This window comes from Nasonia vitripennis, assembly GCF_009193385.2.
Source record: "Nasonia vitripennis strain AsymCx chromosome 3 unlocalized genomic scaffold, Nvit_psr_1.1 chr3_random0007, whole genome shotgun sequence".
In the NCBI taxonomy this organism is placed as follows: Eukaryota; Metazoa; Arthropoda; class Insecta; order Hymenoptera; family Pteromalidae; genus Nasonia; species Nasonia vitripennis.
This window is the reverse complement of record NW_022279626.1, coordinates 2,264,489-2,281,863: the sequence shown is the minus strand read 5'-3', so window position 1 is coordinate 2,281,863 and position 17,375 is coordinate 2,264,489. Positions and strand designations below refer to the sequence as shown.

The following is a 17,375-nucleotide window of genomic DNA, read 5'->3' as shown; positions in this document are numbered from 1 at the left end:
AAAATAAGGTGCAGTGGCCCCAAAAACCCTCATATCGATACTTTAAAGTGATCTAAAATCATTTGTTGCCGTAAAATTGGTTTGGTGGTGGTATAATGTCCGCCATTTTGAATCCACCATTTCGAATTTTGAAATGTCGAGGTTAAAATAAGATTCAGTGACCCTGAAAACCCCCATATCGATACTTTAAACTGATCAAAAATCATTTGTTGCGGTAAAATGGGTTTGGTGGAGGTATAATGTCCAATATTTTGATTTCGCCATTTTTGATTTAGGAATTCCGTCAGCATTGTCAATAATATGTCCTATCATGAGTTGTACATGCTTTTTGGTGGGATATTTCACAAATTAGAACATTTTTACTATTGTTTTTGTTGAATGTGCTATGAAAACGTGGGTTTCAAGCTCCATATTTTATGCGCCACATTGGATTTTTGAAAAGGCCAGAACTTTTTCAAAGCCCTTGACCAGACGATAATTTTGAGACCTCAAACGTCTTGTTAGGTTAACCCAAATTTTGGGTGCACTGATGGTCCGGTTGACGTGAAACGTCCCATATATATTTTATCCTAGTAACTATCCTCGTAATATATATCCTTATCCTAGTACCATTGTTAATATGTTTTTTCTTATATTAGTATTGCATTCCCTTATCCTACTATCCCTATATAATTATTTGATTATTGTATTCAAATATACCCTTTAACCTTAGTATTATGCTCCTTTTTTTCAATTTTATTATTATTTTTTGTTCATACTTATATCTGTACCCTCTTCCTGTTCGATTTCCGGCATATGGCGTTTAAGCTTATTTATATTTACTATCCGTGTTTTATCCCCTTTTTGTATTTTCGCGTTGTGTGTTGAGTAGTTAATAGCTATAATTTCGCACGGGCCCTTATATTTGGACTTAAACTGGCCGACTTTGGGTTCTTTAAGAACATAAACCATTTCTCCTTCTCTAAAGTGTTGCACATTGAATTTCCTGTCGTAATAGTATTTCGAGCGGTGTTTCGATTGTACGAGATTCATCGCTGCCATTGTTCTCAGTTAAGCGTAAGCTTCTGTTATGACCGCCGATTGATGACTCGCGATATTCTTTGATGAGTCTATATCTGTGCCTGTAGTTGCTGTCGTCCCATCGGTTGCTGGTTGATCGAAAACGAGCTCTCCATTAGCTCTACGGACTTGTCGCGGCTTCCTCCCTTTATGAAACTAGTATTATCGTATTTGCTCATATTATGAAGGCGTCGGTCGATGTCTACCCTGGATGCATAATGTGATAAAAATCTTTCCTTGGTCTATAGATAAGAAGAGTGTGTTTTAGAGTGCTAAGATGACTGTCGTGTGGAGCTGAGGGGATATGTGTGGTATGAATCGACTGTGGAGTCTATACTTTCGTATGGTGTTTCTGCGCTTGAATTTCTTTTATTGTTCCTCTTTTCGTCGGGAATCTCGTTGTTACTTTGCGCTCCGCTTTCCCATATTTTAATTAGAACTCCTGACTTATCTCGTTTACTCATCTTCTCTACTTTTACGGTGAGACAAGTTCGGAATTTATTCTCCTCGCTAAACAACCTCTGCCAAGGTTTGCTATCGGTGATTCTGCGCTTGTCGGTTTATTACCGGGGCCTACGTTACTCGGCTCGCTGTTCGTTTTCTAAGGGATTGACCTTGATGTTTTACGACTGTTGTTACTGCTTGGTGTCAGTCTCGGTGAAGTGGTTGTGATAAGTCGTGGCAATTCCGTGAAGGTTCTATCTCGATGAGGTTGCGCAATATTTCTACCTCCTGTTCCCGTTCTACTTGACCGGCTCTCAAAGGTTCATCTTTGGCGTCACTACCTAAGCTATTGTTGCTGTCTTCGCTGATTTCCATGTCGTTTTTGTAAAACTTCGGCGGACTTCTATTAAGGGTTTGCTTCTGTATGGGCCTCTTAGGGTCGTCGTTGTAATTCGTTTCCCGAGTTTGTGTTGTACTTGCGGCTTGCACTCTAAGTCTCATATTTTCTTCCTTGCAGAGTTTCTCCAAGACCCTGTTCGGGTCTGCCTGACTGAGACTCGACTCGGATGTTCCCGTGAGGCGGATAATTTTTGGAATGTAAGGTATATTTCCCGGTTTTATCGCCGTGAACCTTCTTGTAAACTCTCTTTTTACCATTTTTCGTTCCCACCTTGGGTTGCTATTCGTCATCTGAGGCGTTATTTGGACCCGTGCTCTCGGTGTAAACTACGACTCGCTGTGCCTCCTTTCTCTTGGATTTCCAGAGTTTTTAGATTCTGTCGATATCCTTTCTTTGTCTGCAGTATCGGCTGATTTCGGAAGCTTTCTGGATTTGCCTCTTTTCCTTGTTGTTTTAAATCGTAGTATCGTAGCGTCGTGCTCTTGCTTATCTGCCAACTTGTACAATTCTGCTTTCGGTCTCTCTGAATTTTTTCTCCTTCATCGAGGATAGAATTTCTAGAGAGTGCATCTGCGTTTCCGTTGCGAGCTCTGAGTCTATATACAATGTCGAATTCGTAGCCTCTGAACTCTGCTTTTAATCTGTTAAACCTTGGATCAGGTTTTTTTGTGGTGAAGAAATGTTTTAAGGGCTCGTGATACGTTACTACTGTAAATTTGCGTCCTGCGAGGTAGTGTCTAAATTGGGCTTTTGCGAACACTACAGCTAGTAGTTCCCTGTCGTAGGTGTAATATCTTAGCTCGTGTCCTTTAAGGACTCGCGATGCATAAGCGCAGGGCTGGTCACTGCGTAACTGTCCATGGCTCAAGATGGCTCTTATGGCGTAATCAGATGAGTCGGTTATTACTAAAAATGGCATAGTTAGGTCCGATGCACAGTAGTCTCAAAATCAAAAAAATGGGACAAATTTAGTCTTAGATAGAGTATTCAATAAAATCCATTTTTTTAAATTGCAAACATATCTGAATATACCTAGGAATGAAATAGGATACCGCTTTTTTGTATTATAAACCCGCATATAAGGTTAAAAAATCGATAAAATTAACCTAAAATGCAATCATTATTTCCGCAATTTCTAAAATGATTGAAAACAAAAATTTATTCTCCAAATAAGTGCAGATATGGGTTTTATTTTTCGACGCTGAATCCGAATCCGATGTCGGAAATACAATAAATTAAAAATCAACCCCTCCAATAGGGTAAACCCATATCTTCGGCATATCTTTTCTTTGCCATCTTTTTCTAAGTGTCCCTGTTACCGACAATAGTTACAAACGCTCATACCCGTAGTGTATCTGATGGCTTCGCTGACTACTGGCGTAGCTTTTGGTTCATATGCTGCCTTTGCGATACTCATAAGCTCAGCTGCCCACTCTGGAATTTTAGTGCTGTCTTCGCGAATCGAATCCGGTTGCTGACTGTATGCGCGGCTTGCTAGTACGATGTTTAAATGCTACAGACCTCGTAATATCTTCTCTGAGACATAATGGGTTTTTAGAACGAACTTGGTGTTGTAATTCTCTATTTAGCCCAAATAAAAATTGTTCGTGGGCCTCCTTATCGGCGTTATTTTATAGGTAGTTCTCTTCTAGTTGCGCATGTCGCGGCTCGCGTCATAGATGTTTAACAATCGGTTGTGCAATGTTTGAACGCGTAGTCCGTAGTCTCCGGCACTTTCTCCTGCATACTGGCGAATGACTTTAAGATCAGCTAAAACTTTATCCGCTCCGCCAACGCCGCTGTGCTGCGTAGTTAAATCGGCTAGCAACCTCTCTACTCTCTACGGTGTCGAATTGCGTTAGGCGCGGAGTGTAGCCGTCAGCAGCACGTCCACGAAACTTCGATGCCAACGGATTGAGTACCCAGCGTTCGGATTCCGAGCCGAATTCGTGAATTACGTCGCGAACTGCACGGCAAAATATTCCAAGCATGTCTGGATTTCCGTCGTAATGAGGGATTATGTTCAATGCTTAGTGTAACAAGTTTTTACATTTTGTGAGCACGTTTTTTTTTTATAACAATTTTTTAGTTTTGATATTTTAGTTTTTTCTAACAAACTTATTAGCAAAATTAATCAAAGTAAATTGCTTAATATGTACCTGAAAGAAAATCAAATGACCTATCTCTTTACCGCGAAAAATTTGTATTATCGTTCGTCGTTCTTTTATTATACACCATAAACCGCAATTTTTTGAAATCATTTTAACTTAAAAACTAAATATTGAACCTTTCTAAAAAAAGCATGATTATTGAAGGTTATTAGGACTGTACACCACTTTGATTTTAAGTCATTTAATGGGGCAGATCTTGAAAAAAACATCAATAACTGGATAAAGTCGTTTTTCTACGTGACGCGATAACTGGAGTCAAAAGGCAATAATCAAATTCAAATTTTAATTAGCATTATATAGCACCTTAATTCCTTTCATTCGGTTGTTTATGATACTAGTTGGTTTTAAAGATAATAAGCTTAAAAAATTTTTTTTTCCCATAGGGAAATAAAACAGGTTATTTTTCCTGGCTATAAATACGTGTTTTTTAAGGTTTTGCAAATTTTATAAATTGTGTAAAATACACGCTTACTAACAACTGTATTATGCACGATTCCCTACACTACTTTCTGGCTTTTAAAACGGTCGTTTTATGCCCTCGTTGTAAAAAATACGGTGTGTACCATGGGCAGAAAGGCTTTTTCAGGTACGGGTGAGGTGTTGTCAGCACGAGTCGGAGTCGAGGGCGCCTTCGGCTCCGACTCGTGCTCAACACCTCACTCTCGCTTGAAATAGCCTATTTTCTCCCCTTGATGCACAATGTACTAATCTCACCCTATATACTTTGCATAATTCATTTTAACACTTCTACATGTAAATCTCATTAAATAGTGAGATATAGAATATTGTTTTAAGGAAATGTAAAATAAAATTGAAATTGAACTTAGTTAATAGAAAAATGTTGAGATAGAAAAACTGTTACAAATCCTTACGAAAAAAAGCGCTGAGATATCTACCCTTAGGTGGTGAGAAAACAATATATGTATATATATAAAATAATGTTATATATATCGACTATTAGAACTAACACCCTGTTATAAATATATAAGTTGGTAAATAAAATGTCAGGTAAAAAAGGGAGGGTGATATCTCTTGCAGCTTAGTTAAACAATTATAGCTATGCAAGAAAAAGAGAGAGAGAGAATTATAATATCTTCTTTTATAGGATATCTAGGGTCCAGGATAACCCTCATGTCGACGCGACGTCGTCAACAAGGATGAGCACGACTTAAACATAAAATATACCGAAAAATACTTCTGACTTGGTAAAAATTTGCCGAAAAAAAATCGTAACTTCTTGTAGATGATGTCTAGGTGCTAGGATGATTCCCGGATTGACGAGACATCGTCTACAAGGAAGAGCATCGGATATAAATTAAATTTACCGAAAAAAACGTATGTATATCATATTGTTACACATCTGAACATTTTTATACATATAAACATGTAAAAAAAATGACTAATTTCGACCCAATAACTTAAATTGAGGGGGGACTAATTTCTAAAACTATAAAGGGATAGAAAATAAGTTAGTTCATTTTTGCCTTTTCGGCGGTGATAAACTACACACTTTTTGTTGGGGTATGGAAACGATTTATGTTGAAATGTGATGAAGTTATAGAAATCCAATGCCAAAAAAGTCATAATTGCGTCGTAAAAATAATTAAATTGCATTGCTGAAAATGAGAACTTTGACAAAAATGCAAAATTGTGATATATTACTTACCGTACGTGAAATAGTTTGAGCAGCACGTATTTTTCGAAGCTTGAGATAACCAGGATTTTGACTTACAGCTATTCCTAAGTAAACTTTGGTTAAGAAAATATTATTGTGATTTGAATAAAAATTGAACAATACCGTTTTTAAGGATAGTATTGTATATAGAAGATACATTATTTATTATAAATTCAAGAACATATGCTATCAAGTGACAATTTTCTACAAAATTAACCATTGGCTGCTCGTTAGCAACGTTAACTACTCATTGGCAATATTAAGGTAGTCCTCTTTTTATATCGTTCAAATTAGCTTATTTCAGAAAAAAACGTAAAGATTATCGTAATCCTTGAAAATTTCTTCAAATAGGTGTAAGGATTGTAAAGAGGTAAAATGTAGCCTTTATTAGTAACTCATACTTTATTAATTACTATACGCGAATGATCGAATTTATATTACTGGTGCCAGGCCACACGCTTTCTACTCCACCCACACTGAAAGAAAATACAGCCATTTCTGCTGTAGAACACGGCAGTTTTAGTAAGTGTCGCCAAAGTAGCGAGTTTTCAGTAAAAACAACGAGTGGCCACTGGTAGTTTGGCAGGTCTCGGCGAACTGTCTCTATCTAAAGGATGTGTAGGTTATGTATCACCTTCTAAAACATCAAAAATTTTAAGAAATCAATTTTTCTAATGAGTAATATGATTAATTAAACTAAAGTTATAAGTAATGATTATTATAAAAGAGTAAAATGCCTTGAATAACAACCATCAACTTATTACCATCCCATTATCGCATGCAGAGTGGCTATTAGCAAATAAATTACATGAAAATTTTTAATTTTGTTACTTATCAGTTTCATAATAGTCATCACTTTATATTTTATCATAATACTCTCTAAAAAAATTATTTTCTCAAGATTTTTGGTGTTTCAAAAGGTTATACATAACCTACATATCCTCGAGGTAGAGACAGCTCGCCAAGACCTGCCAAAACTACCAGTGGCCACTCGCTGTTTTTACTGAAAAGTCGCTACTGTGGCGCACTCGCTAAAACTGCCGTGTTCTACAGTAGAAATGGCTGTGGTTTTTTTTCAGTGCAGCAATTGACTCTTTATCGCCAAATTATTATTTTTGTACGAATAAAGAAAAGTTGAGATCTGGGTTTGCCATTTTGGCGTTCTTCGGTTCTCCGGTTTTCCGAGTTCATCATTTTTTACGTGTTACAGCAACCGATTTTGTAATTCGTATCTCATTTAAATCATCTTTCAATTTACAACCTTGTGTAATAGCATCGACTTAAGGGTAACGATTTCAGACCCGACTCACAGATCGCAGAAGCAAACAGCGCCCCTCGATTGAAACCCATTAAGTCAATAAAGGCACAAAAAGGTAGTAGTGAAAAATTCAAATAAAAAATGATAAATACAGTACGCTAAATAATTTCAAAAAATTTTGTGGACTGCGTTAATTGTATGTATAAGGAGGCGGAAAATTTTTAAATAACTATTATCTGCACAGACTTTTCAACGTTTAGTCGGCTATAGTACTACAATGTGGCTTAGATCATCCTGTAAATGAGAAACCATATTAAAAAACACTGCTGCCAATTCATTGGCGCGTAGCTTCCTCCAACTAAATATATAGGTCCAACTCAATTTATAAATAAAATATTGTTTTAATATAGAGTATATTTATGTTTTTTAAATGTTGACGAATATATTTTTCTTAAATGCCAGCAAAACCACGCTTGAAGGTATGGTTTAATTTAAATAACCCATATCCCAAAGAGTGAGTGAGAAACATCTGTTTTTACATTTCAGCTCTTCACTTGAGAACCGATCAACGAAATCATCTAAAATTTTAACAGCAGATAGCTTTTTTATGGTAAATCGCTAAATCAAATTTTGAAGCATTTTACTACATTGTGTTAGAGATATAAGAAATTAAAAAATTTTCAAAAAAAACTTCAAACCTTGATATCTTAAGAACCATAGGGGTTTAAAAGCTGCGCAATACACTTAGCCAACACACATAAAATATCTACCCTTTCCCAAAATCTCAAGTGCAATAAGGCCTTTTTACGTCCGTAATCGAGGCACAAAAAAACTAATTTTTTTCAGTTTTCGATTTATTACTGAAAAAATATGTGGTCAGATCATTTGACATTTTAATGGGGTATAGTTTGACACGTGACCCATCAACATGATTTTTTTCGTGAGGTTATGATGTTTAGTTTCAGCAATATTCACTTAAAAAAAATCACCTTTTTCATTTTATGTGCCGAACAGAGCGGTCGATCACGTTGACCAAACGAGGAAAAGTAGGTAATTTTATTTTCTTCCAAATGTATTATAGCTGAATTGTTTGTAACGATGGGATGATTAAAAACAAAAACGCAAAAGAGTGTTTTTAAAAAATCGCAAAATGGCCATAAAAAGAAAATAGTTGAGCAAATCAAATAGGCCGAAGGCGCCCTCGACTCCGACTCGTGTTGAACACCTCACTCTCGCGGTGGTGGTGAGAAAACAATATATGTTATGTTTTCTTTTGTCTTTAACATTTTTCTTTTGAATTTTTTCTTTTTTATCATACTACATTGATCATTTTTGTCATTCCAATAAACTTGCCTTTTACGCAGTGCTTCTTTTTCTTGTTCCATTTTTAATTCATTGCTATTTATTTTTTGCACTTTCTCTGATCTGTGTTGTTTTCTCTATAATTTTTTCTTTTCTGCATTACAATCATTAATATTTTAACTCTTTATGTAAGCTTCTCTTTCACGCAGTGCTTCTTTTTCTTGTGTCATTTTTAAGTCATTGCTATTCATTTTTTGCGATTTCTCTGTACTTCTTAGTGTTCTCTTTAATTTTTTCTCTTCTGTTTTGCAATCATCATTCAACAATATAGTTATATCAGACTGATGTATACATTAGGAACTGTTATTCGATCATCGATTTTCATTGGAATAATAGAACGAATATGAGTTTTTCTATGTCCACTGTATTAATCCATTATTTTTTTGTTGCTCAATAATTAAATGTCTTTTAATATTTTTTTTATCATTTTAATTTTATCACTTCATTGGAATTAAAATTTAATTTTTCATCAACATAAGTAAACCTATGACCGATGTTTCTTCATATTGGTATAACTGTTAAATCATAGTTATTTACGCAAGAAAAATGTTGTCAAATTGAAAACATCATAATACTACGTGTTTCAAATATTTTCAATAAATATAAACGCATTTAAGAAATGTCACATTGTAAATTGGAAAGAGATAAATTGTAAACAATAGAAACAGCAAAAGCTATAACTAAGATTTCACAATCATAAATATTATTTTGTGATTGTACTTTTTCAAAAGTAATGTTTACATTGAAATTATTTGGTAATAATCTGTTAATATATACTTTGTGTTCGTCCTGTAAACATTTAGCCGTGTGTGGCTAACTTCATGGTCTTAACATTTTTTGGGCTGAAGAATCCCAAGATTATTTGAGCATTATTGTTCACTGACATACTCGTTTATTATAACAAAGCTGCTTCCTTGCCAACATATCGATTAGAAATCATAGTTAAGGATACAAAATATGATTATACGACAAAAAAATTTAGATACAATAATGTAAATATTAGTATTTTATAATTAAAAATTGATAAAGCCAATATACACGGAGAAAAAAATGGAATTATTCCATGCGAACCCCCTTGGAAATACTGCAGGCGTGTTCGACCGGGAATAGTTGCAGAAGTTCCCGCAATTTTAGCGGGTGCGCCACGGGCAAATTGCTGGCGCCACCTTTTTCCATCGGGCCACCTGCGAAAATCGGGGCTGGCTCATGGAATAAGTATATCCAACCTCGTGCTCACCACGCTGTGCGTTTCTTTTTTGCTAGCTAAAAACTTTTTAAATATGTATGATCCAAGTGAGGTGTGAAAAGTTGCAGATATAGGAGGAACGTGGGAGAAATTTAATAATCATCAGAAGATAGTTTTAAAGCAATCGGTAAGAAAATTAAAGGTTTAACCTCACTTTTGCTGATGCATGTATGCTTGTAGATATGATTTAATGTCATTGTTTTAAAATGATATATATAATCCAAGATGGAGTCATCGAGCGCATGCTCGGTGACTTCACAGACAGCAATTTTTTATAAATGTCATCCAAAAGTGGAAGTAAAAACGGTTATTTGTATAATATGTGAGGAGGCTTTTCATACTAGTGATTTTGCAAAAATAGATGGGGCATTAAAAATTAGTGGAGTTCTAGAATTATGTCCGGAACATAACCAAGTAGACCTAACCTTAAAAGTGAATACGAATGTGCTGAGTAATGAAGCTAAAATAATCATTGCTTAGATTAAATTAGAACACAATCTGAGAAAAAGTGATCAATTAAGTGTCTGCAGCTGATAGTGATGATGATGATGAGAATAGTGTAAAAGTAGACAGTAATTTGAAGTGTGAAAATGCCCTATTAAAAAAATTAAATAAACAACTGAAAGAAAAAATAAGATATTGAGAGAATTACTTGATAAGCAAAAAAGTGAAATAAATAGCTCAAAAAACGAAACCTATGCTCAAGTAATTCCGAGTGCCATGCCTAATAACAAGCCGAAACGAATCCCAAAAATTATATTTAAAAATAAAGATACTAAAGAATTTTTTACTGACAAGATAAATGATGTGGTTGCACACTATCTCATTAAAGATAAGAGTATACAACCGAAAAAACTAATCAAGAAAAGGAGTGAAATAATAGTAGATTGTTTAACAGAAGAAAGTGCAAGCAAAGCATATAATGTATCAAAGAAAAAGCTTGATGAAAGTTGTAACGTTATAAAAGAAAAAAAAGAGAATCCAAAAGTAAAAGTAGTTAGAATAAATAATTTTGAAACCCTAGACAATATAAAAATTGAAGATGATATAAATGAAAGGAATTTTAGTAAATTTAACAAGAAGTATACAGCATTGCACACATATGATAACTCTAAAACTCATCTACAGTCAATTAAATTAGAAACCCCTGCTGAACTGTATCAACATGTAAGAGAGAATAATCACAGACGTTCTATTGATATAACTACTAACTTTTCGCACTATTACGAATCGCCAAAGTGCGTACAAAAACTCTATATGTATATATATATATATATATATATATATATATATATATATATATATATATATATATATATATATATATATATATGGGTGGTTCTCTGTCAAATCTAAAATCAAACATTTTTTTCTTTATCCCACGGTAAATATGTCCCAGAAACAGTTTCAAATGCACCTAAAATTTTTCAGATTTTTAAATTACTTTTTACCAAAATGGTAGGGAACCAAAGATGTCAATTTTAGCAATTTTTGGGTTTTCATAACAAATTAATTAATTCATAGCTCCTAAGGGAAGCATTTTTCACCATAGACATAGATATACTTTTTTTTGTAAAATTTTCTCACCTTTCAAATACAAATGACCTTAAAGTCACACACACACACATACTCTCTCTCTCTCTCTCTCTCTCTCTCTCTCTCACACACACACACACACACACACATATATATATATATATATATATATATATATATATATATATATATATATATATATATACACAGGTTGGGCCATTTTAATCAAACCAGTCTAATAACTCCTAAATTAAGCCATGAACAGAAAAATTATTCAGATGAAAGTTGTCCAGGATCAAGGGAGACATCTTTTTGTGCAATTATTTTTGACCTTGAACTCAAATTTCAAGGTCATTTGAAGGTCAATTTTTTTTTTTAAATAGGAACCCCTATTTTTGATAGCAGATTCGGCAAGAACAGGAAATTTTACGTCCGAAACGGTATTTCAAATTTTTTTTCATGACCTTCACAAGGTCATTTCAAGGTCAAATGTTAAGAAATACTGTAATTGCTATTTAATCGCATTTTCTGATAGAATAATCGTAGTTTATGTACTTTTATGATGAATATTCAAACCCAATGTGACAATGACCATGAAAATATTTACCTTCAAACAAAATAATTCCCTAATTTCAGCGCTACCCAGGAACAACGACGTGGACGTATTAGGATTATGTTCCCTTTGGGGTGCTTTTTTAACGTGAGTCCCCTTGCCTCTCACTGGGGTGCTTGTTTACTGTGAGTCCCCTTGCCTCTCATGAGGATGCTTGTTACATTCGTTAACAAATTTTTAGTGGTCAAAAGTAAATTTTGAAGTAAACATGATAATTTTAAATATCTGAGTTCTTAATGGGAATGGGAAATGGAACGTTAAAAATCAATGTTGTCAATTCATTCACGGTCGAAGCAGAGTCAAGTAAAAGTTTAACGTTTCAAAAGCGTAAAAAATGGTTAAACAATAAAGGTAGGATGTTAAAAAATACATTATTTAAGATAAAATATTAAACATCATTTTGCTTTTGTAATATTAAAAAAAAATTTTAATAATTGTATTTGCCAAAGTGCATCATTTCCAGTTTAGATGTTTTTTTTAAGTTGAATTTCTTTAATCTAATATGAATTGTAACGATTGTTCTCACGCTGTCTTCAATTTAAATCACAATGTCTTAACGTAAGAAAATAAGAAGTTACAAATTTGATTTAAAAATTATACAGTTTGAAAATTTCTCCTTTTTTTTTGTTGTCACTTTCTTATTTTGGTTTAGTTTCAATTTCAATAAAGAGTGAATGTAAATAAAATAGTTTTTCTTATTATAAACAAAATTTTCAACATGGGCGATTATCAATCCAATGAAATTGTTGATATGATGTTTTCTGACGAGGCTATATTTCGCAGTGATGGTCAATTAAATAGGCACAATAGTCACTACTGGTCACCTGTAAATCCCCACTGGCACAGGGCTATTGACCATCAAAACCGATGGAGTTTAATGGTGTGGTGTGGGATCATTAATGGTTACCTGATTGGGCCATATTTTTTCGGTCAAAATGTTAACCAGAATAGCTATTTGGCATTGCTCAGAGATCGACTGCCAGAGCTTTTAGAGGATGTTGACTTTCGGACGTTTCGGACGTAAAATTTCCTGTTCTTTCCGAATCTGCTATCAAAAATAGGGGTTCCTATTTAAAAAAAAATTTGACCTTCAAATGATCTTGAAATTTGAGTTCAAGGTCAAAACTAATTGCACAAAAAGATGTCCCCCTTGATCCTGGACAACTTTCATCTGAACAATTTTTCTGTTCATGGCTTAATTTAGGAGTTATTAGACTGGTTTGATTAAAATGGCCCACCCTGTATATATATTATATATGTTATACTTAACTTATAATCCATTTAAACCTTAATATTGGTGAAAGTAAGAGTTCGATCCGGACTACGACCACCAAAAAATTCATGGAGATACCTTTTTATAGTGCAAAAGTTCCTGTATAGGTCCCAGAATGGCAGAGACCCTGTATCTTTGGCTAAAAATGAAAATATTCATAAATTTGTGCTAAAATGATTAAAATTTATATTTAAAGCCTGTGGCAAAGCTTATGAATTGCTCGGAGCATTCCTAAAAAAATTACAGAGGTAGCAAACATCAAAATAAAGAAAGTCACTGTAGGAGATAATTGTTCCTTAATGTCTATCATTGACTAAAAATTAAAAGCTTAGTGATAAATTATTTAAATACATGTTTGCTCATAGAGATAAATTGCGTCACTTGGATCATCGCCAAAAAAATCATAAAACTTGATTTTATTGTTACAAATATTCCTACCGAAGTCGAGAAATCGTTAATATATTATGTCTCTTGCAAAAAATTATACCATAAATCATACACTCGATCATAATTTTTCAAAGTCAGTGGATAATTAAGTTAATTTTTGTATGATGAATTTGAATTTGAAAAATTATGATCGAGTGTATGATTTATGGTATAATTTTTTGCAAGAGACATATTAACGATTTCTCGACTTCGGTAGGAATATTTGTAACAATAAAATCAAGTTCTATGATTTTTTTGTCGATGATCAAATTTTTGCTGAAAACCCAGAAATTGCCAAAATTGACATCTTTGGCTACCTATCATAGTGGTAAAAAGTAATTTATAACATATATTTACAGATTATAATGAAAATATATAATACATATTTAAACTATATAATTTATTGAAATGTTTGTTTGAAATATCTATTTGATTATAAATTATAGCTTATTTAAAGAAATTTATATTGCTTAATATTAGGTTAACTTTCCCTACTGAAAAAAACTCATGTGAGTGCTCTTTACATAAAGAAAATTATTATATAAAGATTTTCGTATTAAGTATATAATTAGATAATGACTCATTCAAACAATAATAATTGAAATATAAGGTGTATAAATAAATATTTAATAAATTCCATGTACACTCGACATGTAAAATATCTGATTCGAACAATTTGAAGTTTGCATCGTGTAATATGGCCATTTTAAAAAATGAACTCGGTTTAACCTCTAAACACTCAATCTCGACTTTGATTTAGTCAAAGCGCATATTAAATGATGCAAAATTTAAATAGTTCGATTTAGATATTTTGCGTGCCAAGTGTACATACATATGAACCACACACACACACACACGCACACACATCTGACACATACGCACGTACACACACTTACGAGGGTAAGGCTGTGCTACGTACGTAGAGCTACCTGCAGAGGGTAGAAAAAATATAAAATATCTTCCACGGACCAAAAGCCTAACGAAGACCTATTAAAACCCACCACACAAAACAAGGCTTGGATCTTTAGAGCAAGGCTGTGCAGACGCTCGCCGGTTGCCGCAGTGGGTCTTAACTTCGACTGCCGAGGGGTGAGGATGTGAGATAAACTGGATTTTGTCACACCTAGGCTGCCGGTAAGTACAGGGGCCCAGGGTAGTTTAGCCTACCTGCTCTGACTGCCCTATCAATTAGTTAAAATCCTAATGGCTATGGCGGTGCCGGGTGGCGCCCGGACAGGGCCTTGCAAAGGACAAAAGGAGAACCTCACGCTACCCTGATTTGGGGATGACGCAAAAAAAAAGAACGGAAGGAAATGTCTTTAAGCCAACTGGAGGGGCAACCAGAGTCACAAAAAGAGAACGAAGAAAAATAATGAGGAAGTCTGTGGGGCAGGCAGATCTAAATTCTCGACGCAGGAGCTTACAGAAGAAGGGGAAATGCCGTGACAGGAGGTAAGCACGAAGAAAGCAGATATGAAAGAAAAACAAGGCAAAAAGATGGAAATGAAAGCACTAGAGCAGGGTGTCCAAAAGGCTCTTATAAAGTAAGGAAGCAACGGGAAAGACCTACCCGCCCTGATACGTTGGTCATAAAAGCCGCAAGGGAAAACACATATGCTGACATTCTTAGAAAGATGAAAGCAGACCTCAAACTGGAGGCATTAGGGAATAGCGTTAACAGAATACGCAAGACGGCGCACAGTGTGCGCAAAGCCGAAGAAAAGATAATATAAAAATAGTACAACTGAATCTCAATTATCTCAATCATAATTTATGTTCATTAACAGACATCTAACAAGAAAGCTATAATGATTGGGCTGTACCGACATTCTCTAAAAACACACCTTAGAATTGATTTAAAATCTGTTTTTGATAAAGTCGAAAATGTACAATTACAAAACTTTCTTCGAAAGGAAGCACACAGTTTCTTTTCTGTTTTTTTTTACCGACACTTAAACTGGTTTTTCGATCTTTCTTACATTATTCAAATAATATTGAGCCACTAAAAAATGCTCACAAAGACTTTTTCCATTATTCTGACACCCTTACGAAGAACTATCAATAATAATATCTCTTAACGTTTTTTTCTGAAACATTACTTTTTTGAGTCCAATCTAACTAGACTTGAAATAATTGAGCAATACGCAGATGAAAATACGAATTTAATATATTGCTTCATCCTAGAGGAAGCTTTGTAATAGTAAAATTTTGAATTTTGTCAAAATTTCTAGAAAATACTTTTTGGTGTGTTAGAAGTTCAAATCAAGTGTTTTTAGAAAATGTCCGTATGGATGGGTGTGTGTGTGTGTGTATGGATACCTTAATATTTCTGGAACTACTCCATCAATATCAATAAAATTTGACATGCATATCTATTTTTGAATTCTGAATTCGGGAAAAGCAGTTATTTTTTATTTTCTCAACTATTTTTTTATGACCATTTTTTGATTTTTGAAAAACACTATTTTGCGTTTTTTTTTCAATCATCTCATTGTTACAAACAATTCAGCTATAATGCATTTAAAAGAGAATAAAATTACCTACTTTTCCTTGTTTGGTCCTCGCGATTTTTTTTTAAAAATTCATATCTCTAACACTAAACATCATAACCTCACAAAAAAATCATGTCGATGGGTCACATGTCAAACTACACTGAGAGAAAAGTAACATTGCAGCAAACATATATGTTAACTGTTAACATAGTCATGTTCGATTTGAGCCAATAATACATATGTTAATAGTTAACGTAGCTATGTTATATGTCAAATAGTTGTATGTTAATAGTTAACATATGGCTGCCCTTTACGATTTTTCATAGACTTTATGAAGTAATCAGATAAAAATGATTAGAAAACACATTTGTATTAATTTTATTAATGCTGAGTAACTTTACAGTAATATAATGTCAAAATTCAAAATTTTGTCTTTCATCGTCCTTTTGGGTCTAAATATCAGATAGGATAGTTCTAGAGATAAAATAATGAGTGTGATTCCAACTGATTCAGCAGCCTCTGGCATTTCCAAAAAGGTATATGTCAACTAGTTTATCACTATTAGTTCAAAAGTTATTGGAAAAATTCAGTAGTGTGTTAAACATCATATCGTAATCATTCATTTTTCAGATTTGAATTTTTCCAATAACTTTTGAACTAATAGTGATAAACTAGTTGACATATACCTTTTTGGAAATGCCAGAGGCTGCTGAATCAGTTGGAATCACACTCATTATTTTATCTCTAGAACTATCAAATCTGATATTTAGACCCAAAAGGCCGATGAAAGACAAAATTTTGAATTTTGATATTATATCATTCCAAAGGCACTTTGCATGCTTCCTTAGGTATATTCAGTTGCTTTCGTTCTATTATTAATGATTTATTGATTATTCATTATAAATAAACCCTCGAGACTATTTTTTGTATGAAAGAGGATGATGGATTTTGAGGTTAGGCAGTACGAGAGAAACGCCATCTGCACGCAACACTACGCACGATAGCCATGAAATTCATATGTTAACTATTAACATATAGTCCAGTAAAATTAGCTGTGAAATCGCCCTGCGGTAGAAGTGGCTGCATTTTGGATATTTGGTAAATCGGGGTCGGAAAAGCCGATTCTGAAATTTGCAGCTTCCTAGAATGAGGGGTTCTATGCGAAAACAGCGTGCGAAAGTTATTTTTGCTCATATCTCGAGATCGGCTTGACCTATGAGAAAATGACTGGCATCAATAGAAAGAGCGTTAAATTTTGCATTGGAAACGATTTTTTAATCGATTCCGATGAGCGCAAAGTTCCGAAATAATTAATGAAAAAGAAATTTGCTTGGTGTAGAGACAGGGGAGGGGAGTGCGCAGACGACATGGCCGCCGCCGCTCTCTCCGCGCGCAGCGGCGGGACGGCGGGAACCGAGAC

At 34.2% G+C, this 17,375-nt stretch overlaps 1 protein-coding gene across 3 annotated transcripts in view; it reads right to left on the bottom strand.

Moving 5' to 3' along the window:
- Positions 1-17,375, bottom strand: part of LOC100115233 (prohibitin-2) — a 124,111-nt gene that overhangs the window by 21,834 nt on the left and 84,902 nt on the right. For 2 of the 3 annotated variants that reach the window (XM_031926019.2, XM_031926020.1), the window contains exon 4: positions 5,741-5,818. In XM_031926019.2, the coding sequence (XP_031781879.1) occupies positions 5,741-5,818 (78 nt within the window). Of the gene's footprint in view, positions 1-5,740; positions 5,819-7,843; positions 9,284-17,375 lie in introns of those variants that run through there. The other variant, XM_031926021.2, reaches the window with a different exon arrangement.